This window comes from Python bivittatus, unplaced genomic scaffold (genome assembly GCF_059951505.1).
Source record: "Python bivittatus isolate LINGU-HERP-01145 unplaced genomic scaffold, Pbiv_v1 ctg000480_np1212, whole genome shotgun sequence".
Taxonomy (NCBI): Eukaryota; Metazoa; Chordata; class Lepidosauria; order Squamata; family Pythonidae; genus Python; species Python bivittatus.
The window spans coordinates 61,821,373-61,845,708 of NW_028277075.1; the positions used below are offsets into that span (position 1 = coordinate 61,821,373).

A 24,336-nucleotide genomic window follows, 5' to 3' on the forward strand; every position below is an offset into this window, starting at 1 on the left:
AATCATCCAGCAGCGCGGCAGCGGAGCGAGAGGCTGAAGGTTCGAAGTCCCTGGAGTTCGCTCAGTCCGCAAGAAAAGGACCAAGCGGGCGGGAGTCTTACGTCTTTCTGCCTCTAGGGGGCGCGCGCGTCCCAGCTATAAGCGGCCTCCCGCTGCACCCCGGTTTCCAAAGCAATGCGCCTGTCATCCCCGTTGCCTTGTAGCCCCCCCCCCCCGATTTGGCAAGTTTCCCTTGCTGGGGAGCCTTCCGCTGCTCAGAGGAGTCGATCCCTCCACCAGCCTCTTTCTACCAGCCTGTGAGAAGGGAGAAGGCTCTTTCGATAAGGAGCTGCGGGGGCAGGTTTTATTTTGGGCATCAGTCAGCCTCCCCCTCTCCCTGGCTTCCAAGGGAAGAGTCCAAGCAAGGATGCACCGACAGGGTTTGAAACCCGCGGAGCGGAGCGCGGCGGGCTGCAGCCTTTAACCCTCCGGCAACATTCACCAGGTACAGTAATGCAGAGCAAAGCCGCCGCCTTTCCCCCAATTCTGGCGTCTCTCTTGCGGTTGTAGAAAGAAATCCTTCTCCCCCGAGGTGAAGGAGCCGCCGAGGAACCAGGTTCTGCTGGCGAGGCAAATGTTTCAACTGTATCGAAGGGGGGCAAAAAAAGGGGGGGGGTGGAGGAAGAGAGGCATTAAGAGAGAGAGTGAGAAATGGGAAGTTACTTTGTCTTTGATTTGAAACTTTGGGATCTTGAGTGAGCTGCCAGGTGGCTTGCTCTTCCGTGCGCGATCCTCGCATTGGTCAGCCGTGTTCGCCTTCTTTTAAACTCTGCATAAGCAGATGCTTTCCGGGGCAAACAGCTTGTCGATTAGGCTTCGGTATTGCTTGCCGGGTTTTAAATGCGACTTACACAGCCTGGCTGGCGGCTCGTGCGGTATTGCCCAGTACCGTGCAATGTATTCTCCTGGGTGAGGCAAGTGACATGGCTCCGATAGAAGAGAATATACGTAGCTCACGGTTGACCTGTGGAGTCCTTGGTGCTCTCCGAGCTTGGTGGTTTGCTTGCAGACTTTTCATTACCCAACTAAGTAGCACCATTAGTGCAAGCAAGCCGCCAAGCTTGGAGAGCACCAAGGACTCCACAGGTCAACCCTGAGCTTCAGATAGTCCCCTCTGTCAGATCCACGTCACTTGCCTCACCCTGGAGAATATAAGGGAGGTTTGGTGGCTGGGATTTGTGTGCTGGGCATGCTGGGCACCTCGTGGAGAGGAAACTTCTTTCCGGACCTGGCCTCTTAATAGGATGCGAGGCTGCAAAATAGTTAGAAAATGGATAAGGACAAGCAGCGGAGATAACGTACTGACTCTCTGACTTGTCTATACAAATGTAGGCAGCATCTCACCAAAATCCTTGACTGCCTGACTGCCTTTAGATGCAACCCCTGTTGCAATTAAAATCTATTAGCCAAGATTGTTTAAAAAAAAAAAAGAAGAACACTACAGTACTGTAGGCTTCATTTTAAGAGTTGAAAGAGACGGCTGAGAATCTCTTTGAAGTAGCATGGGATGAATATCCATGTTAGTCTGCAGTTCTGTATTTGTTTATAGGCCATTGGGCTGAAAAGTAGATGTCTATAGGGTTGCATTATTTGTTGCAGCAAAGAAACAAAAGCAAACCCTTCTAGCGGCTGCTTAAAGATGAACCCAGATGGGCATGTCTCAATTAAAACGATTAGCTTACTGATCGCTTTTTACTTCTTATTTAGGGGCAGCCCTACCGTTTGTTGCAATAACGGTTTCATCTGGCAGGTGCCGGGGGTTGGGACGCAGTGGCAAGCGTTGGAGAACCAAGCTGAATGTGCCATGCAACTTACTCTGCACCTCCTCAGTTAATCGGCTGCCTTCAGGTGCAGCAGAAAAGGCTGTCCTGTTTCTAGTACTGAACAGAGATTCATTGGCCTGCACAGTCAGTTTCTATACACCAAAAGGAGCTTTGTGCCCTTCGTTCCTGCAGCAAAATGTCTGGGCTGGTCCTGTTCTTACACAGTACTTCAGCTTGGTGCATTTCATTCATCATGCATGAATTGCCTGCTTCCCAGGTGCATCCGTGATTCCATTCAAGTTTCAGTTGGCAGCAAAATTACCCCTGGCAGCAAAGGGTGAAATTGGGGTGCCTTTCAATGTGGTGATAGTGAGATTCTTATTGTTCTCATCTTCCAATCGATAGTTCTCCCACGTGCCTGATTTTTTCAGGGTGTCTTGTAGACCTGTATGTCATCCCAACGATTGATTATCCTTGTGAACATGTATGACAGAAAATGGAGCAGAACATCACAGTAGTGTACCCAGTAATGCAGATAAGTAATTTTATTCCTGGATCTAAAGAGGGCAGGACATTTGAAATGATAAAATATATACTTTGAAATTTGGTAAGCCAGCATTCTTCTTTTAGGAACCCTTCCATTTTCCCTACTGACTGGACACCTGGACATTTAGTCCCAAAAGCTTGCCTGATAACATCTCTGCATTATCTTGTTTTTTGGTACATTTCAGATGCTGTAATTAGGAGTATCTTTATTTGGACTGTTCATCTCACAGGTTTAGACTCCCCAGAGAAATTGTAGTAGAATAGTTGGTGGAATTCTCTCTTTCTTTCTTTGTTTTCAGTGTTTTCATCCTGACTTTTTATGGGCAAATGAACTCAAATCAGCTGAAGAGAACTAAAACTCATATAGTACTACACCAGGAATAAAAATTAATACTGAGGCATTTAAAAAGTAATTTTAAACATATTGCCAAGGCCAATTTTAGCAAATGTTCCTGAAATGAATTCATCCCTACAAGTCTGCCTCTTTAGACAAGATTCTCCACAAACTGCAGTGCCGCTGAGCAGAACCCATCTGTCGTAGCTCAGAAGATAAGGGAATATAGAAAAGAATTTCTGAGAGTGAAATTAAGCTGAAATTTTAACAGTTTAATAACAAAAGGCATGCTTTATATATAGAATGCCCCTGATTCTACCCCTGCCATCTCAAGTTCATAGACTTAAGGCAGCTAGGCTAGGGGAGGTTTCTGAAAAACTCCTGTCAAGTCAAAGGAAATGTACTGAGCTAGACAATCCATTCATTTTAACTGGAATAAGCAGTTTTCCACTTCATGCACATTCTGCGTATCTCATGAAACCAGCTGAGGCCTCGAATGTGTTAAGGGCCCTGTTTCTTGGCTATACTGATAATTATGGGATATTTTTTCTCAGCTGCCATATATCTTTATTTTGTGCTGTATCGTACTTGTTTTAATTGTTGTTAGGATTGTTCACCACCCAGAGTCACTTGGTTGAGATGGGTGGCTATAGAAATTTAAATAAACAAACAAACTATGGTAGATATATGGTAGATATGTTTTCACATCATCAGCCAAATCCATAGATTAACTTAGAATTTTATTCATGATTCATCTACTAGGCCAATATTTATTCATGATTCAGTTACTAGTCTATTAGTTTGCCCCAATCTAATGTCTTCAAGATGCATTAAATGATAGCTCACATTATCCTTAACCAATGGGAAAGCTAGCTGAGGTGATGGGTCTTAAAGGGCATGTATCTGGTGGATTCCAGGTATAATGTGCAGACGAGCTGTCTGTTTCCTAGGCGCGTTCTATTCATATTTGTCTTGTTTCACAGAATTTCCCAAGGCAAAATCTTAGGTGACTTATAGAACGTGCATACTACTGTCTTTTTGTTTCTGCCTTTCAAGCAAATAAATAAATATATCTGTGTTATGTCTTTGTTTAGCATCACAAGCCTTATATTCATGTCCTTGCTTCCTACAAGGAAGAACAGACAGCAATCGCTGTAGTTCAACTTGAACCTGCTCCACCCATTCCTTGAAAATCTTAAGCTCACGTGTGGGATCCCATTCTGTTCTTTTGTACAGCCATGCCTAAATATGAATCTGTAAGTCTAGGTAGCAATGGCTCCACATTTGAGCTCACTCGCACTCACTTTGAGGAAACCTACTGGACACTTGTACAGAGACAACTTTATCCTCCAGTCAGCAGGACACTCTTTTTTTAAAAAAAAGTTGCAACAATAAGAACCAAGTATGTGTGTGGGTGTGCGTGCATGCAAGCATGCACCTTTATGGACAGATGGGTGAACTGTAGATACTTCCAATTCATGAGTTTCTTCCTCAGGAAAGGGTGACAAGTAAATATCCTGCAAATTTAAGTCTAGGAAATTTATCCACCACAACCAGATGTGAGCCAACTGTTACTTAGTTACTCTATCAGCAACTCATTTACTTACAAGACAAGTCAATTATGAAAACCAGTTAATTCAAATTCTCTGCTTATCATGACAGTTGCAACAGCATCAAATTTCATTCTCTGAAGTTTTGACTTCAGAAAATGCAATATCTAGAGGAGGTCCAACTCCTTCCAATCATTTCACAGTATATTCATAAATTTCAATTAAATTACATCCCATCAGGTTGCAGTTATTAGCAGTTTCATCCGGAACTTCCGTCTTTGGTCGATTCATTTGTTGATGAAAAATCTGTTGTCATTTAGTTACATTCCAATGGTAGCTGTGCTAACTCAACCTGACTTTAAGAATTGCTTTGTGCATTTTAAAAAATGTATAATGCAACTGCAGTATCAGTCTCTTTATTATGTACTTATAAACCATATACTGCAGAAAGTTTTTAGTGCTATTCTTCCTTAATTTATAGCTTCGCCTTGAAACATGTGTCTCTGATGGTTTAACATCAGCAGCAACAAAATTGAGTAACTTCTCCATTATATCTTTCAGTTGCCATTGGCTACAGGAAAGTGCTTTAATTTTTGTTTCATTTTTATGGTAATGAAAAACATGTCAAAAAATGCAGTGTTCTCCGGAATAGATCATTTTCATGCTTACCCTGGGAAATATTTCTGTTTTACAAACAGACAACTGAAACTTAAAGATTGCCGTGATTTCAGTGGCAACTGAGTTAAAGTAAATGTGTACTTCTTTGGATGCTAAGAGGAGGCCAGATTAGTCTCTTTCTTGCTATATTCTTCCTACAAGGCAGAATCCTCCCCAAATTGCACCCCCATTCTTCCCAATTTTAATGAAATCACTCCCCACCAAGAGTTTTCTAAAAACAATAACTAAGGGAACCATCACAAATGATCAGGGGATCCTCCTATTAGTCAAATGCTGCATATAGGTGAATCTAGGTAAGCAGTCATTTCAGAATCAATTCCTGACACTAGAAGTAGTAAACTATCCTGTGCACCAGCCATATTTAAACAGCAGTATGGGACACGAAGTAGTGGCAGAATGTATGCTCATATTAACCAGCTGGAGTTTTGTGTGTCTGTTTGTCTAAACAAAGCCACGTAAAACTGGAGATTAGACTACTAGGCCCATGCTTGAAATTATTTTCAACTTCTCTAGAATTCCCTGAATTCATCTGTTTAGTCTATTATTCTGTCCTCCCATGCTTCAAAGAAAGGGCATGGCTGAGATGCAGATATATAATGGTAAGCACTGATTGCATTCAGATCAAATCCAATTTTTATTACAGTCTTAGACCAGCATAAGGAAGGTGGGGTACAGTCAATTAAAAAGGGGGAAAAAGGATAGTCTGAGCCAATAGGCGAGTATAGTCATCCACACTCTAGCTTCCACTACTTTATTTGAAACAAGAGACTTGTTTCCATCTATGGAAGCCATCTATGCTCCAGGAGTGGCTCTTTGGCCTTTTGGTAAATGCCGTGATTTTAGTTTTCTGATAATTGAGTTCTAGTGCATTCAGATGGTGAACAAACTGCTTATCCTCACACAGAATTCTTCCCTCCTTGAGCAAAAAAAGCTAGGAAGTCTTCCATTTAGCAGTATTTCCCATTTATCTTAACTGGGAAGCTATGGATAGCTGGAACAAATAAGACTAATAAGCAGTTATCTGAAGTTGCATTGATATCCTGGCTTGTTCTGAAGATGATAAATATACCTTCCCAAGTCAGGCGAAATGAGAGTGTCTAGCAGCTATGTGTTTTAGAGACTTATTGAACACAGAGACTGTCTTATAGGAGGAAAGTCATTCATGTGTGTTTAGTAAGCCCATATCGTTTTTCCATCTTAGCTCATTACCTTCAATTTACAGGTAGCAGACTAAAAAGTACTACCAAGAACACCCCAACTCAATAAAAGTAAAATCATTGGATATGTAATATTAGATCTGAGTGCAATGAACATCATTGATAACAGTCTTCAAAATGATTTTATCAGTTATATTAAAGTTGAGCCAAAGTTCTCCCAAAGAACTTTTCCTTTTCTGTAATTGGCTATGTAATACTGGACAGTTCTTTGTTCAAATGTTGAAGAATTACATGAAGAATGATCCAAAGGGAGAAAGATATTCTTGATATGCTTGAAAGTACAGGTTGTTGCTGAACTAGGAACTTGGTGTAATTCAACACTGAGATCTTGAGAAAACAGATTTGTGGAATAACGAGTACAATTTGAATTGGATTTTTAAAATGTTTAAAATCTATATCAAATATAGCATGAAATCAGCCTCTTCTCTTAAAAAATACAGTATTAATTACCTAGCAGAATATTTTACCATCATTAGTCTTTTTCAGTTCAATACATCAAATTTATGATCAGCATTCACCTTCAGAGCTACCAGAGTTCTAGAGCCTTGTCAAACACTGTTTTATTTTACATTGTTAAACAGATCCATTTACACTGGCTAAGGTCCTCAGAAGTTTATACACTGTAAAATTGGATTAGTTGCCAGGTAATAGATGACACACCTTCACATAGAATTCAGGTGAAAAATTAGTGTTGCTGATTTCCACGTATGTTAAGTAGTTCGCTGAACTTTGGTAACGTTAATGAAAGTTTGCTGATGTAAAAGTCATTAGTAACACCAAGACTGAGAAGCATCTACTCCAGTCTGTAGGCTGTAATTCTTTCCAATCTTGTTCTTAGACATTGTGTATCATTTCAATCTTCCTTGAAAATTCTGGAAAAATTTAAGGACATGTTTAAGCTTGGGTGGGTGGGTGAAAGATACTATTTTAAGCCAGGTATGGGGGGAGAAATTTGAGAAAAACTTAAAAAAAAAAAAACTAAAACTAAAAGAATAATTTCATTACTTGTGCATAATTAGGCTCTTCATAGAATCATTGTGGTATATTAAATTTAAATGTAGAGCTGATCTATACAAAAATACCAATACATTAAGTCACTTGGAAATTGACTTTACTTTTAAGTATTTTTAAATGTTTGTAAATCTCAAAAGCAGTAGATGCATAGGATCAGGAGAAATAACCTTTCAACTCAAATACATTTAGATTTGTTCTTTCCTCCTAAGTAAGCATGCAAAGTTTCTTGCTTCTAATAAACATCTTTACAGTAAATTGGAATTTACTTCAAATTCAGAGTTTAGCAAATTGAGAATTGCCAAAGGTTTGAAAATAATGGTTTAGCAAAACATGGTGATCCACCTATAATATGATTAATTTGATTTTGAATTAGCATATTGCATGAACTCAATCACTGCCATTTGTAAACCATGATTTAGAGTTTCATATGCAGTGCAACTCAGCCAATTGTTATTTATTCAACAAACCAGTTAAACCACAGCTCAGCCTGTGTGAACTCAATGTAATTGACACTACAGGACTCATTTATGTTTCACAGAATTTTTATTAAATGGTTAGGAAACATTCCAGATCACACAAAGTTAACAGATGAAAGCAAAAGAAAAATGAAAGATACAGAAAAGAACTAAGTTTTCTAGATGCAAGTCTTAGGAGAAGCAGGATATAATGGCCAAATTTCTTTTTTAACTACAGGGAGGCAAGTACTATTTGTAATCGACAGGCAAAGAGATGCATTTATATTGCTAGGAATGGATCTGTTCATCTGAGGTCAACTAAAATGTATTAGCAGCCTTTTGGGGGCAGGTGAAGGATTGTCCTTTAATCTGGCTTGTCCCCAGGAGCTGCCATTCATCTCATCAAATGTACCACAATGAGAATTTCACCCCAGTTGCCTCAAGTCTCCTTCAAGGCAAGAATGGTTTAGATATGAGGTGCCAAGGTCAAATGGTGTATTGGATCTCCACTCATGCTCAGGATAATATCCCGCATGTACTTTCAGGTCCATATTTCAGAGAATACTTCAAGAAAGAGTGCAGTGTTCCAGTGGAGCTCATTTTCAGTGTCTACATCTGAGAGGAGAACAGACCTGAAGGGAATAAAGGCTCTAGTTGGTTCATATGAATCAGCTATCAGACAAAAAAAGCAAAGCAAGCCAAAATGGTTTTTATTTTGTGGCTAGGATAGGCACTTTGGGAGAATATATTTCCTGAAGTGCTTTTTAGCCAGGACAACCCTAACTTAAACAAGTGATGTCTCACCACAAAAGCCATCTTAGAAATCTTACCTAGCTTGATTGGATGGCTTTGTTCTTCTTTCCAAAAAGAATACTAAGGGCAATATTTAAACACAATGAGACAAAAACAATCTTCAATTTAGAATTCTGTGGTATTGCTCTCATGTTTAAAAGAACGGTGTTAAGAAGTTATGATCCCACTTGCAAAACATCATCTTATGGTCAAGAATAGAGATACTGGTATCTCTTGCCATTTGATAGGCTTGAGTAATACAAGAATCCTTAGCATCAGCTACATTACTGCAGGTTCTTACCCCTCTCCACCTCAATGTTATCTCTATATTTACTTTTGTTCTCCTGCTTAGATCTCAGAAATTTATTTCTAGCTATCTTGATGCTGAAGATTCCTCCCTGGTTACTGAGAGTGTAAAGAGATAAGAGAAAAAAAGCTTCACCTGTTTCTCCTAGACAAGGCTAGGAATTTGGTTCAAAAATGAAGAAGATTCAATAGAGCGCACAAGTTAAATTTCTCATAATGAAAATCTGATCTAGAAAGGGTTTTAAATTCATTATTGCTACTTGAGTTGATGCCAAGTCTAAGTCCAAATGAAGTCAGCTTGGAGAAACGCTCCCATCTGTGAAGAAATCAATAGCTGGTTTTAAAGCAGATTGCCAATTTGAACTAGGAAGGGAAGAAATCCTTTCACTACAGTTCCCTTTTAGCACGGGAAACATCAGCGTTGCGTGAAGTACTGTCTCAGGTATCCAAGCTGAGCTGCAAAAAAGAAAAAAGAAAAAAATACTCACCCTAAAATGGTAACACATAGTTGTAACTGAAATGAATTTCCCAAGGGGATGCCCAGTATCTTCATACCTCTGCATAAGAAGAATGTATTTAATGTAAATGCTTATTGTAACTATCATGTATACTTTCCTGATCCAAGAGGCCAACACCCAGACTAACTATGAGAACATATGAGTAGATGCCACAAACATTAGACTATGAGTACTGCCACCAGGCATAGTAAGAACTAACTTTTCTCAGACAAAAATACAGAAGCATGATCAATCATTGATATGAATGCATTTTCCCACAGATTGTGCTGTCTTTGCTGACACTTTTCTTTATTGTCAGTATTGCATTTAGTGGTTGACAAATGGGATGGGGACCCTCTACCCACACAAGTAAAATAATTATTTGGCTATTACTTTTTTTAAAAAAATATTCCACAGAGTGTTTCCCACATTCTACGTCAAAACTGCCAACTTATTTCCCAGCAAAAGTGCTGGTCGTTACCTTGAAGGCCCTCCATAGTTTAGATCCAGACACCCATCCAGACCTTCACTTTTATTAAGTTCTGAGGAGGTTCACCTAAAGTTTCTGTGAGTTCGTCTGGTGAGGACTCAGAATCAATCCTCCTCTGCTGCTGCTCTTCAGAATGGACTCCCTATCATTTTGAGGGACCTAACATCATTATCAGCTTTTAAAGTGGTCGTTATAGCACATCTTTTTGTAGAGGCTTTTAACTGCTAATTCTGTCAATCCTCATTGTGAATTCTATTTGATTTACCTCTTAATTTCTATGTTAACTATTGTTCATACTTTCCCATTTAAATTGGTTTCTTTTGTAAACTGTTAAGAGCCTTTAGTCATTGACATGCCAAGCTGAATGAATGCATATATTAATTCATCAGTATGTGTATAGCAGTTAGGAGCTGACATCCACTCTTACTGGGTACAAGTTGTAGGGAGAAAAAGTATTTTGAAAGCTGCCATATATCAAAGTACATTATTGGCCTATCAGCCTCAGTATAACCAATGTCCATGCTGGAGAATAATAACTTTTCCATTCCTGGTCTATATTGACAAGTAGCACTTTGCCACTTTCAGATACTGCTTTAGCAGGGTGAAAGGATAAGGATTCAAGCAACCATCCTACAAGCAACCCACAGATGCAGACTCCCCACTTTTTAGAACAGAGATGAGCCTCCTCTCCAGGGCACCATAAAGTTGTAAGAAAGAAATTCAGCTATCCTGGTCTTAATACTTTCTAACAAGGAAAAAAAAATGTTGAGGAAATGTAAGAGCCTTGGGAGAGAGTGACCACATGATTCTACAACTGCAGGCAGGCAGAAACCTAAAAAACACCTAGCTGCTTTGAATGAATTTGAGTCATTGAAGCTGGATGGATTTCATCCTAGGGGGCTGAAGGGACTGGCGATTGTGATCTCAGAATCACTGATTGTAATCTTTGAGAATCTGTAGGGTACAAGGAAACTGCGAGAAGATTGGAGAAGAGCTAACACTGTTTCAATCTTTTAAAAGGAGAAACAGTGGACTTAGGAAATGACAGACTAATCAGCTTGACATCAACACTTGGGAAAATCCTAGAAAAGATTCTCAAGCAGGAGGCTTGCAGGTTACTAGAAGCCAGCATGGGTTTTTTAAAAATAGGTCATGCCAAACCAATTTTAATGACAGAGTGACTAGATTAGTAGACCAAGGAGATGCTGTGAATATAGTATACTTAGACTTCAGTAAGACATTTGATAGCATTGACCATACCCTTTTTCTTGATAAAGTGAAACAATGTGGGAAGGATGATCCCACTATGACCCCACTACTGGGGCTGACTGCTAACATCTCAGGAAATAGGCTCAAGGTTAATAAGTATCTTGATAGACTTGAACGTTGGACCCTATCTGGCAAAATGCTGTTCACTGGAGAGAAATGTAAGGTTCTGCACTTAGGAAAAAAACAGATACACACCTATAAGATAGTGGTACCTAGCTCAGCAGTAGTACTCGTGAGAAGGATCTGGGCTCCTGGTAGGCCACAAATACAGTGTGAGCCAGCAGTGTGTTGCAGCTCACAAAGGAGCCAATGCAGTGTTGGACTGCATCAATACAGACATTGTGTCCAGATCATGGGAAGTTATAGTTTCCCTCTAGGTTGTACTGATTGGACTGTACCTGGAATACTGCATCAAATCCTCATTGTCATAAACAAGGATGCTGAGGAACTGGAAAGAGTGCAGAGAAGAATGACAAAGATGGTGAGGGGCTGAGGAAAATCCTTTGAGGTATTATTAAAGGAACTGGGTATATTTAACCTAAAGAAGAAAAGGGGAAGAGGAGACATTATAGTAGTTTTATAATACTTGAAAAGCTGTCACAGGGAAGAGGGTGTAGATTTATTCTCCATAATGCTGAGGATAGAACAACAATCAACAGGTGGAAGCTTTACAGAGAGAGATCCAAACTGGAAATAAGGACTAATTTCCTGACTGTGAGAGCTATTAAACAGTGGAACAGCTGGCCCTCTGGAGTCATAGGTGTTCTATCACTAAAAGTTTTTAAACAAAAGGTTGGACAGCCATTTGTCTGGGATGTCTGAAGATTCCTGCTCTGGGCAGGGGTTAAACTAGAACACCTCCAAGATCCTTCAAACCCTATGATTCTATCATTAATCTTCACCCTAATGTGTGTGTATATATACATTCTAAATTAAAAATAGCTCACTTGCTAGAATTCTTGAATCACTACTATTTTCATATTAATAAATCCTGCTAATGAAAACTCTGAGTTTCTTGCTTGGGAAAAACTACTTTTAGTTCAGGCAGCTGTGAGAGGGTAGAACTTCTGGAATCTTACAAAATGTCACTGGGCTGTGACTCTTATATTTACACACACACAACCAAACATGAGCTATCATCAGGGAAGGAGATACACTGTCCATGCATCTGTTGCCTAGTTGAGGATGGAGAAGCAAAGAGATCAAGGTGCTCTATCAAAATGTAATTGTTCTATCCTTCAGTAGCCAAGGAAGCTTAAACATCAACCTATTCAAACCAAATCTCATTCATAGCCTAACATGCATGTAGCGCTTCAAACCCAAGAATTTCACATTGGTTCTCTGTAATGTATTCCTAGTAGCAATATATGTGTCTGAAAGAAAAGGGGAATCTGGAAGGTCTTCCCTACATTCTCCATCTCTTTTGTTAGTTCTTATTGTCTGGCCTTGGGGAATAATGGAAATCTATAGTATGGTAATTGGTATGGTATAGATCGCTGGCACTCTATAGTATGACACCTGTTATGACTAGGTCATCCACAGCATAGCTAAAAATCCATGCTGGGAGCTTCCTTTCTATTCTTCTCATCACCTGGTGCTGAACAAGCAGCATAGAGGTAGAGCCTCAGAAGAGCTATTTTCTACCCTCACAGCTGCCAGTAGCATCTGATCTCTGCCTGAAGCAAAGTCCGTCACAGGGCCAGAGACTCACTCCCACTTCAGGCAGTTTTACAGCTTCTTTTAGCTTTTTGTTTTTCTATTGCTCTAGAGCAGTGTTTCTCAACCTCAGCAACTTTAAGATGTGTGGACTTCAACTCCCAGAATTCTCCAGCCAGCATGCAGAAGTCCACACATTTCAAAGTTACTGAGGTTGAAAAATGCTGCTCTAGACAGTGCTGGTCAGACTGGTGTTTTATTTTTAAAAAAGGTCGTCAGTGGATTAATCGTTCATTCTGTTGACAAAAGGAAATCCTCCCAAAAAGTTATTTTCAGTAGTGATCAGCTCACTATTTCATTGACTGTTCTTACAGGATGAGCAAAGATTAACACACAGAGTTTTCATTCTTCCCGAGTTGTCACAATAATAAGTGAGGTGAACGCTTTCTGGACAGAAGGCTAAAACTTCTTTCTCCCTACCCATTGCATCAAAGAACCACCATGCTAAAAAAAAAAAAAAAAAAAGCTGAGGTTCTCATCTGCTGCACAGTACTGTGCTTGTAGCAAGTGGATTTCATTAATCAGGCTATTTCATTCTTCTTCCCATCAAGTCTAATGACAGCATCAGCAAAAATTAGAGGGGGTTCCAGTTTTACCTTAGCAATTCAGCTCCAATAACACTAGGATCCAGTTTCTTCATAACTCACTCTTCTCTCAAAGCTGAACAGCTGGTTCTGTATCTGACTCACAGATTGCAGATTACTTTTCCATCTCACAAGCTATTCCATCTCTTACCCTGACACTCTGCTTTCTTGAAGCTAGAGATATACAGTTGACATAAAGTAGAATAGAAGTGCTCCTTAAGAAGCAAAGTGATTTGGCATTGGTATAAAATAAATGCTTGTTCTGGCCTTTCCATCTTCTCTGGCTTTAGTTTTCATTTCAGCTTGAGAACCCCAAAACTATCTAGGCTTCTTTTTAAAAAAGGACTCAGCTACACAGCTGAGATCAGTTATGAAAATGCCTATATGGAATAAGGCCCTGCAAAATGTGTTTTATTATTCAACCTTGTGTGAAGAATTCAGAGCAGACCTGGAGAGTGGTGTATAAATGGGGAACACACCTATCTTCCAAGCATGTGACATATACTCAAGGAAAAGTTAATAAAGTTCCTCCAAGTCTGGCTCAAAACATAAAAACTGGCATTAATAGAAATCTGGAACCAAAACCAAACATTTCATCACACAGATTTACAGTTTGACAGTCTAGAAGTGAAACATTCAAATAAATTCATGGAATGACCACAGTAAAGATTTTAGATACTGACGTCTGCCAAAAATGCATTATGCTTGAAAAAAGACAGGCAGTCATAGAAGGTCTGCCAAAGATGTCTTCAGTCTTTTATAGGTATATAGCAGGGCCGCAGATTCATGGAGGTTCTGTGGTTTTTTTATTTGGCATGCACTCATATCTGAGTGGGAGGTAAGTGGAGCTGAGAGGAAATGATTGGCCCAAGTGACAGGTTTTTTTGCTCTTTCATACCTAGTTCAGGAACGATTTCAAAGTTGGCAATTTTCTATATTTATTCATTTAATTTTGTTTATATAAAGAATTTATATGGCCACCCAGCTGGAGCATTTCAACTCTTGGTGTGCATGAAAAACAAAACAAATAATTAAGAAGTTAATAGGTGACCAGAAACTCACATTCATGCCCCGCTCCAGAAAGGAACTCCAATTATCCTGGCCCCAAGGCATGATGAAAAAAGCCAAATTTTTACTGCCTTTCTGAAGGCCAGCCAGGAGGTGAGTAGGGTGTGAGTGATTGCAAGTAGGACTTTCTGTTTCAGGAATGAGTAGAATTGGCACACTAGACAAAGGCCTTCCTGGCCACAGCTGCCATTTGCTCTTCAAATAGCAGCTGAGAGTCCAGGACCCCCAGGCTGTGCCCTACCTCATATATGGCACCCCATGTACATGAAGACTACCCCCAACGGTGTCATGTAGATGTTAAAAAGAAGCAGGAGAGGGTATTGCCCTGAGGCATGCTACAAAGCAGCACTCAACACCAACTAGAATGGGCCCTGGAGAAAGAAGAACCACCATTACACTGTGCCTCCCTCTCCCAACTTTCTGAGCTAGTCCAGAAGGATAGCATGATCAATGGTATTGAAGGCCATTGAGAATCAAGGAGAACCAGGATGGATGCACTCCCCCAATCCCAGGCCCACCAGAGCTTACCTATAAGTGTGACCAAGACTATTTTGGTACTACATCCTGGCCTGAATCCAGGCTAGATCCCTAGAAAGGGAAGGTTGGAGGCAGGATGAAAATTGTCCAAATTTGTTGGTTCCAACAAAGGCTCCTTAAGGAGGGGGCATACCAGCACCTCGGTCAGAGCCTGCAGAACCATCCCCTATCTCAAAGAATCACTGCATGAATCCATCCATCTGCCACCTCCCTGGAGGATTTAAACAACCAGGAGGAGCAAGGATCTGAAACATGGGTAGTCAAACCAACAATGCCAAGTACCCATTTTCTCAAGATCAACAGGATCAAACTCCTCTCAGGTATCGATACAAGATCATGCCCTAGTCAGCTGCATAGGACCTGCAAAATTAAAATCCAACTTTGAGCAAAGCTGAGTGACTTTATCCACCAAGTGGATTAAAACAAAAACAAAAAAGCAAGATAAAATTATTGAATGAAGTCTCCTAAATATTACTGCAGAGAGGTCATCAATATGTGGGCAACATTGCACTCTTTCAATTCTGTCAAGTTTCCTTTCAGGGAGATAATGGGATTCAGTTTCCTTGTATTTCAGGGTAATGATAAAGGCTGTGTTTAGGTTCAAGCAAATACAACTAGAGGTCTCAATGTACAGAAGTTGTAGGCAGTTGAAGCGGGCCTGTATGTACAATCTAACTGTGTACCTACATTCAGTCAAATGCCTGACTAGGACTCCAGAAATAGCCTTAGCTGCAGAGGTTTAATGGCGGTGGTCACCAGGAGCAATTTTTTTATCAGCTTAGGTTGTTATGTCAATTGTGATAGTATCTGGAAATGGTAGGCCACACATTTAGTATCCATATTGCAGTTACTTTAATATATTCTATGTGGGCTGTCTTTAAAGACAGTTCAGATTATCTTGCTGATACAAAACGTGGCTACTTAAAGTAGAGACAAATGTCAGGTGGTCAGACTCTATGACATATGTCATCCAGCTGTGCTGAGTGTTACCCATTTTCAAGTCCAATTTAAAATGCTGATATTGGCCTTTAAACTCTTTAATTCTTTACAGAGTTTGAATTTAGGTTAATTTAAAGCTCTCATTTATCTATTCCAACTTGCCCATACTCTTCATTTAATATCAGCATATTATAATTCCAATTCTGTGCCCACCTATCAAAGCCATTGGTATTATTGACTTGTCTCTCAAAGCAATTGAAAAAGGATAAGGCCTTCTCAGAAGTATTCTGCTTTCTATTAGTAGGACTCTTTTCTAACTGGTATCAACTAGTGTAGAGGACTTCAACTAGACCAGAAAAATGAACCTGATCACCTTGGCTTTTAATTGAGGCAAGCTTTCATAGGGTGTTATTGTATATATGCTGTTATTTAATTATGCTACTTTATGTAATACCAGATGTTAATGATTTATTTTATGTTGTACACTGACTTGAGGTTTTAATCTAAAAAGCAGCTTACCTTTTGAATGAGTAAATAAATAGAATTCTACTTCTTATATGTAGGTCCATCTCCTGGCCATGATTTTGCGCCCAATGCTTGTTAAGCACAACAAAGAATTCTCCAAGTTTTAAACCTGGTCTATCCGGGGTCATATCCTTTCCTTTTCCCTATTCTTTTCATACCCAGAGAAAGTGGCTTAGTTCAGACATCACACAAAACGAAAGCCAAATAAAATCACATTATGGCTTAAGCATAATGTGTGAATGCAACCAATATCCAAAAGGCTAGTTACAAGCAGAGTGGATTTTGTTTCCTAAATTTCATTATTTATTGTGCAAATGGGGAAGGAGTCATCATCCTTCCCTTACAAGCTGATTCAAGGCTGTTCTTGCACAGAGAGCACATGCATTGTCCCAAATAAGAGGAAAATATGCACATTACCCTTTGAAAGCTATAGAAGCAGTCTGCAACCTACACCCCATAGATTACATGTAAGTGGCGGTTATGTCTAGCAGCTGTTGTATGTAGCAAGCCATCCGTGCACAGCTGCAATTTTTAGCAATCTTTTTGGCATTTGTAGACGCATCCTCTAATTCACTGGGAAGCATGGGAGCTATCCACCCATGAATTGTTTGCCATATGACTAGATTCCAGAATTGTGTTTCCAAGCACTTTCAAGCCAGTGTGTTGCATATACAAATGAGTCTTGGAAATTACAGTAACCCTGCAAAAGATGTATTCTGGGCCTCTTTATTCAGATCAACAATTCATCCAGAAGGTTAATGAGTTTGTGGTGAAAGACAGGCTTGCAACTTAAGCAAATGCTGCTTAAGCCAAGTGGAAACATTTGTTCTGCATATTAGAAGCTTGGGATATGCACTAAACACAGGGCTTTTCCATTCCTGTAGATGCTTAGCTCCTCCCTAGAGGACCAACTATCAGCTGAGCCATGGGTTTTGGCTTGCAAACTATAGCAGCTGAAATAAGCACTCAAATCACCAAGGAGAAGCATGAGGGATAGCCTTCATGAACTTTTGCAAGTGAAACTCAACACCATTTCTTGCCAGGAGCTAAAATTCAATTCATGCATAAGCTTCTTGGCTCTCATGTTCCACATTTCACAGTTTGCTGACCCTTGGTTGATATTGTAGCAGAACTGGGGCTGTCAGCATGCAAAGAGAAAGATTTGTTTCCAAGAATGAGTATCATGTCTCAAACACAATTAGATCTAAGCTTTGCATGATGTTGCTGGCTTGCCTCCTGAAACACAAGCCTATATCATTGATTTGGAGAGTTGGGGGTGGGAGAGCATATGAATAGGACTTTAAAGAACCAAAGGTCAGGAGAACATGCCTATTTTCTTCCTCTGCCCTGCAGCTTCTTCTGTCAAGGGCTTTTCTGTCAGCCAAGTACAATTCTAGTATTGGGGAAAATTAGGTAAGAAAGCCTGAAGAATCACACAGAAAATAAAACATATTGGCAGTGATATGAGTTTATCTCAGCTGAGTGATTTAACAACCCTAACACTTTGTGCACATTAATGATTGCAGCCATAGAGTGGCTATAGACCTATAGCATCATCTCTTAAAATTGTGTAGCCCCCTTGCCACCAGCTTTTTCCCAATGTCCATATACTGGTTAAGGACATTTGAAAAAGAGAAGGCTGCTTGCACTGACTCTATGCATATAGGATTCCAGAAAAGATGGAGTACTTAAACTGACTTCATGGGGAGCTAGAACCCTACACATAAGGAGTTCCGTTTTCTTTATGGTGGACAACTATTCAGGCAAGGCCAGTGAGATTCTTCTTCCTATCTCAGGATGTTTGAGCACAATTAACACATTTGAAGGCAGCTAGATCAGAATCATAAAAACTTTTCATTGTTTAATAAGTATTTTTAATCTACATTTGATGGTTAAAGCCACTGGTCAAGAAGCTGATTTTGTCAACCAGCCATTGAAAAGCATCATATCTGAGCTACTCTGATTAATTTTGGAAGTTTTTGTGAAGTATTTGAAATGGAATAGTTTCCCAATGTGATAAAGAGACAACATAGCCCAATCTCCACATTTTTCCATTGGATGTCAATCTGAAGTCTCCTCCAGAAGTTTTAGCATTTTTAAGCAGTTTTTACCTTTAATTATTTGGAAATAGTAACTTCAGGCTTTGTGCCAAATGTGACAATAAATTCTGACTCTGCAGACACTCAGTCCTGTATTTAGGAACCTTGTTTACAGCAGAAACAACATAGCTAAATAAGTTCCCTTACTGCAGACAAGATAGAAGCCACATGCACACAGAAATCAAATAAGTCTCTGGGTTCCAAAGTTTAAATTCTATAATTTTTCAGTAGAAATTGGCCCATTCTCTTCACTGCCTTGAGAATGGAAGGCACCTGCTCAGTGCTGATATAATGGTTCTGCCTGGCGTGGGAGCCAGTGGCTCCTATCCTGCCAGTTTTATTCCTTATAGGTATGTTGTTAATGGATTTAATTTTCCCTGAACAAAATGTACATCTCACCTACCCTATGGGTTTTGGAGGCTAGAAACTTGAAATAAGTAACTTAAAAAATATCCTTTTTGTTGTTGTTGTTTTGATTTAGGGGGCAAAATGCTGATAACGGTAACACCACCTCATGAACCTGTCGCTTTCCAGTCACAGGCTCCACCACCACCTATTCTACCAAAGCCTGGAACAGACAACCTTAAGCTACAGAAGCTCCTGAAAAAAGCAGCAAAGAAGAAAGCCACTTTATCAGCACAGCAAGCCACATCATTCCGGTCCAGTCTGTCTCCTGTAAGTGAAGCCAGCCCAGACTTGGAGCACAATGAGCGCTCTTCCCCACTCAAGCCAACAGAAACTGAAGCACGCCTCACGATCAGTCTTCCGCCCCGCTTTTCAATCAAGCCCATCATCCATCATGTCCCTTCTCCTTTTCCTAAAGGAAGGCCCTTCACATTCACAATTACAGAACAGAGGAGTCTTTCACAGCATCTCAAGCTCACAGTCTCACCCGCCACATCTCCACATCACAGACCGAAAACTCCTGAGTCACTGAGGCAATCCACAGAGCTTCCATCAGGCCCATCTACTCGCTTGTCCCCTGCTTTTGTTTTTCATGAACATCCCATTTCCTCCACTCCTCAAGTGGAGACTCCAGTCGCGGTCACTCAGGTTGCTGAAACCCATTCCTCTTTTCGTAGCGTGCAAGCACCAAGGGTTAGGTCTCCACTAATAGGACAGCCGGAGGAATATCCAACTAGTGTCCATTTGCAAACAAACCATTCAGCCTCACTATCAAGCCAGATGTATGACACATCTTTTGTACAGCAGCCCAGGCCAGTTACCCCCAAGTTATATGTTACTGCGGCCCCTGAGCCTCCCACCAGGAAAATGAAAACTGAAATACACCATGTCCCTAGGCAGTATACAGTGGTTACATCCCCAACTCTTCAGCTGGACAGGACTGTGACTCCAGGAAGCAGCAGAAGTCCTGAATCACACACTGAGGTCCAGAGACAGATAGGTTCCAACACATCACAGTACGTGGGGCCAGAAACACTTCTTCCTGCTTCATCCACTGTCAGTATGCATGCGTTCTTGCCAGAAAGGATAGACCATCTGGCTGTATCATCACCACCACCACCACCACCTGTCGCCCAGAGTCCTGCAAGCTCCTCACCCAAGTCAAAGCCGGCATTACCCCTCAAAAACAAATTTAGTGGTTGGACTCGCCTCAAAAAACACTTGGTAGTGGAATCCGAAGTACCTCAGTTCCCAGTTTCAGAATCTGAACCAGAGCAAGGAAGAGAAAAGACAATAACTGAAGCCTCAGAAGATGACCCAGGTCAGGAGAAGAAAGGAACCAAGTCAAAAGCCATCAAGATGTGGGATGCCGTCTTGTACCACATGACAGTCAACAAGGAAAAAAGGCAACCAGCTGAGGAAAAGGAAATAAGGAGAGAAGGAATGTTTTCATTCCGGCGACGTTTACCACTGCTTCTCCACAGGCCACGCTTTGATGCCCGGAAGCTTAAAGAGCTGGCTTCCAAACCCATGACAAAGATCACTACTCTGTTTGAAGTGCGTCGTATCCAACGCCAATCACCTGAAGAAACACAGATGGGTTTTCATAGGGCTGCATCTGGGTGGCAGGTGAAGGAAAGAGAAGAATAGAAGTTTCCTTGAAAAGAAGATCAATAGGCTGAGAGAATCTGAAATAAATCCAGATTTTACTAAAGCTGCACTTGGGAGGGAAAAAAATAAAATCCCCCACAGGGTTATTGTCTGTGTACTGAAAGATGAACATGCCTATTTTAATCAGGTTTAACATGGGGCTTGAGAGAGAGGTTCATTTCAGCCCTGTTTTAATAACAGGCTATATGGCAGTAAGAAGTAAACCTATCTGCTGAAATAAATATAGGATGGAACAGAAATGTGTAGTCTTGCTCAGCCAAGTGTACCTTTTATTCTAGAATAATGCTAAAGTTCTTGGCTTTCTTTCCATGTCCAGTAAATGGCATTTTGAATGGAATCAAGAAATCATCGCACACCATGGTACACATAATTCAGAGTCTCTCTCCCCATCCCCCTTTGTGGTTAAATGCTGCCCAGAGCTTTAGACCTCTTGGGTAGAGGACAAGATGAATAGGAGTATATGTAGTAGAAGCAATGATTGTTTTCACAAGCTACTTTCATGTTTGTGGGAGGAAGAAAAAAACTCTCATACACAGCCTAAATCTAAATTGTAATACTAATAAGCACATAAAATTGCAGTTTAAAATCAGCAACAATTATACAAGAACAAGGTTCAAGATGGCTTCAGATCCCAAAAAGATGAAATTTAAAAGATAAAACAATTCTCCTAGCTCCCATGAGTATAGAAAGTGGTCTGGTAGGCCTCTTCTGAGAGAAAATTCCACTTCCACCATCCAAAGGACCCTGCTCTGCCCATTGATAGATTTAGTATCTCATAGATATAGGCTTCCTAGAACAGAGTCTTTGCCAGACCTTAATGAATAGGCAAGTTCATAAAGAGATGTGTTTTTTTAAGGTGCTCTAGTAGTTATGTCATTTGCAGCATCACAAAATAAAACAAACACTGAATTGGGGAAAAAGGCAAGCAGTGTTGATCCCACAAGAGTAAGGATAATATTTTCTCTTTCTATGCTACTCTTAACGGCAGTGAAATCAATTTAAACCATTTACAAAATACAGTGTGACCACGTCAAGGCTCTTTTCCCCTAGAAAGCAGCTACAGACTAATTTTAAATATCAGAAAAGTGAAAATCCTGCACAAATATCAGGTTCCACAATTTGCCCTGCAGACTAGCTTTTAAATGATGACAGGCAATTCCCGGTGCTTGAAGCTATCAGTTCCAGAAGAGTGGCAAAAGTTTTCTTTTATTATCAACAATTAACCCATGGAGGGAGGCTGGAAAAAGGGACTGTTGTTATCATTATCATTATCACCATCACTAGCCATGGATTCATAAAACAGCACTGCTTAGCCATCTAGAATGTTTTCCACTGAGATACTGCAAAAACACAGAAGGATGAAAGGTTTATATCCCTCTTTTGTGGAAAGATCTTACAATCATGCTATGGCTAAATTGGTGTTTTAATCTCCAAAATGAGAAAATAACTGCAAAACAGGAAATAGCCAATGCCTACCGATATAGCAGGGAAACAGCCATGGGTTTTTGACATTTTATACCTGACCAAATCTGGCAGTTTTGGCATTAATGGCATTTCATTGTCATTTTTCCACTGGTAGTTGTAAAACATGAGTATCAGCTATGAGAAGCAAACTTGAGAAGATTTTGGGAAAAGCCTTCCTTCCAAAATCCAGATGAGGTCTTGACTATCAAGCCAACCTCAAGGTGAATTTGGGGGCCCTTGTCGCTATCCCCTTATAGAGCCAAGCTGTGTATGCATATGCTACACAGTAATTGCTAATATCAGTGTAGCATATCCCAGCTACTGTTTTCTCCATGTATTGCCCAATCTCACACTTCTATTTCTCTACAGAGTCACAGATCAAGAATGGATGGCTTGAACTGAGAAATGGGAGCTAGTTAAAACAGCATCTACTTAAGAGATTGTAGTTATCTTTTTATGTTTTGCTTGTTTAATCACCTCATTGCAGCAGTGGATGATCAACCATCACATTCCACAACATTGTGGATAAGTAGTGTGAATTACTAAACTTAATCTTTGAATCAGGGTTGAAAAAACAATCTGTTTCAGAATGAATGAAAGCAAATGTTTACATCCTGCTATTTTTGCAGTTTCCATCCTGATCTTTATGTCCACCAGTCTCATATTATCATGCAAAACAAATTCTTCATTTACTGTCGAATAGGACCACTCAAATAAGTGAAGCAGTGATATGGGAGTATTTTTTGTTGCTTGAGTGTACACATCTATACTCAAACTGGATTTGAAAGAGTTGATAAGGAGGAGCGTCACTAAATCCTTCCAAGCTGTGGAAAGGGCACACAACCTCCACATTCAGGTTGGCGAGAAAAATTATGAGTTGAGTTTCATCACATAAATATGTAGTTCTATGCCCAGTTTTTATCCCAGCATTGATGGTTAGAAAAGTGTGATCCAAATAGCAGATTTTAGGCTACTATTGTTCTTTCGCAAAATGCTATCACAGAAGGGAGAAAAGGGAATCCCCTAATCCTTTTCTGTTACGCCAGTGTTTGTACTCTCATAGTATGCCATGCAGTAGATCATAGTTTTTGATCAGATCATTTGGAAAATAGATTTTGGTGTCAGCTGCCTGTTACCTCAAGAAGTCTCAAATGGTATGTGCATATAAGACAAGGAGCTCAGTCTCCTTTAGTATGAATATATGGAACACCACAACTTCCTATCCACTTTCCTACACATTTTTAGTAGTCCCTCAAGGCTAAGAATCAAAATGTTAAACTTTGCAGCATGCAGGAAAACTGCTTTCATACCACCCACTTACCAAACTGAGTCAACTGATACATTTGTGTTCACTTTTAATTGGTGTGTTCTACTCACTATTTATATTAACAATGTCTTAAATTTATGTATAGGTAAGGATCTAAGGGTATCACATACTCCATTGTGAAAGTGGCAGGCAAGACAAACTAATTTTAAGAACTTTTGTCCTAATTTTAAGGGCAGTGTAGTAGTAGATAAAGATGTCCTGAACTGATTAAGCTACCTTACTCTTTCAAATGGTTGTAAAAACCAAGTTCAGTTTCAGACATCTTCAAAGATGTTTTTTAGACAGCATTAGTTGGGTCGTGAAAGAATTCTAAGTAAAGAAAGAGTACACAAATCACATTAAGGTTTCAAATGTCTGGTAGAGTAAGTGCCAATATTTTGAGATGATTATATAAGAAACAGAGAAGGTATGTTAAGCAATGAGGAAATAGAAAAGTTTGGTTCCTAAGAGACAGAATATGGATATGGTAAGAAAAGGAACAGTGATATGATGGAAGCAAAGGGTGCTCTGGGCTTTTTCTGAACTTATCATGAATAAGTACTAGGTTGGTTTGTCAGAATCTGTTACGGCAACATTGAGAGGATTCTTTTCACAGCTAAAGACCCGCACATTTTAAAAGCAGTTCATATGAAACCCTGACTCGAGAAGAATTTTTATAAATCCTGAATATGTAGATTGAATAAAGTGTTTCTATGAAAACAAATTGCTTCTCATTGCTGCTAGAGAGCTGAGAAATGCTGCCCTAAGCAAAGATATGCCTGTCCCATACATCACTTAAAATACAGCTTGTGAATTGTCCCTAAGATGCACTGAATCCAATCTCAGGTTAGCTTTTGGGTTTAAAATGTGATAGAACCAATAAAGGTCTGTGTTTGAAGTGTCCATTATCTTAACAAGGCAGGAACATGACAATTAACTGGCAGCCACTCCATAAAACTATTTCTGCTCCCCCTTGTAGAATTCTGATAGCAATGCAAGTCAGGAGTCAATGAATACTACTGACTTTATATACGCAAAAAGGATTTGCAAATGCTCATATTTAATACGTCAT

At 40.0% G+C, this 24,336-nt stretch overlaps 2 protein-coding genes across 4 annotated transcripts in view; one reads left to right on the forward strand and one right to left on the reverse strand.

Moving 5' to 3' along the window:
* Positions 1 to 306: 306 nt before the first annotated feature.
* PRR33 (proline rich 33) lies at positions 307 to 24,332 on the forward strand. The gene is made up of 2 exons (XM_007431676.3): positions 307 to 484; positions 18,900 to 24,332. The coding sequence occupies exon 2, from the start codon at positions 18,908 to 18,910 to the stop codon at positions 20,471 to 20,473; it is 1,566 nt and encodes a 521-aa protein (XP_007431738.2). The 5' UTR covers positions 307 to 484; positions 18,900 to 18,907; the 3' UTR covers positions 20,474 to 24,332.
* The window catches only part of LSP1 (lymphocyte specific protein 1), a 91,671-nt gene continuing 74,970 nt past the window's right edge, over positions 7,636 to 24,336 (reverse strand). Inside the window, exons 11-12 of one of the 3 annotated variants that reach the window (XR_003085088.2) lie at positions 8,831 to 9,150; positions 7,636 to 8,228 (exon numbers count right to left, since the gene is read on the reverse strand). The gene's annotated coding sequence lies outside the window, so the exon portion shown is untranslated. Of the gene's footprint in view, positions 9,151 to 24,336 lie in introns of all 3 variants that reach the window. The other 2 variants (XM_007431674.4, XM_007431675.4) reach the window with 2 other exon arrangements.

What these genes read in the sequence shown, in the direction of transcription:
- PRR33 (XM_007431676.3), top strand. Translation starts at nt 18,908, where the DNA reads ATGCTGATAACGGTAACACCACCTCATGAACCTGTCGCTTTCCAGTCA.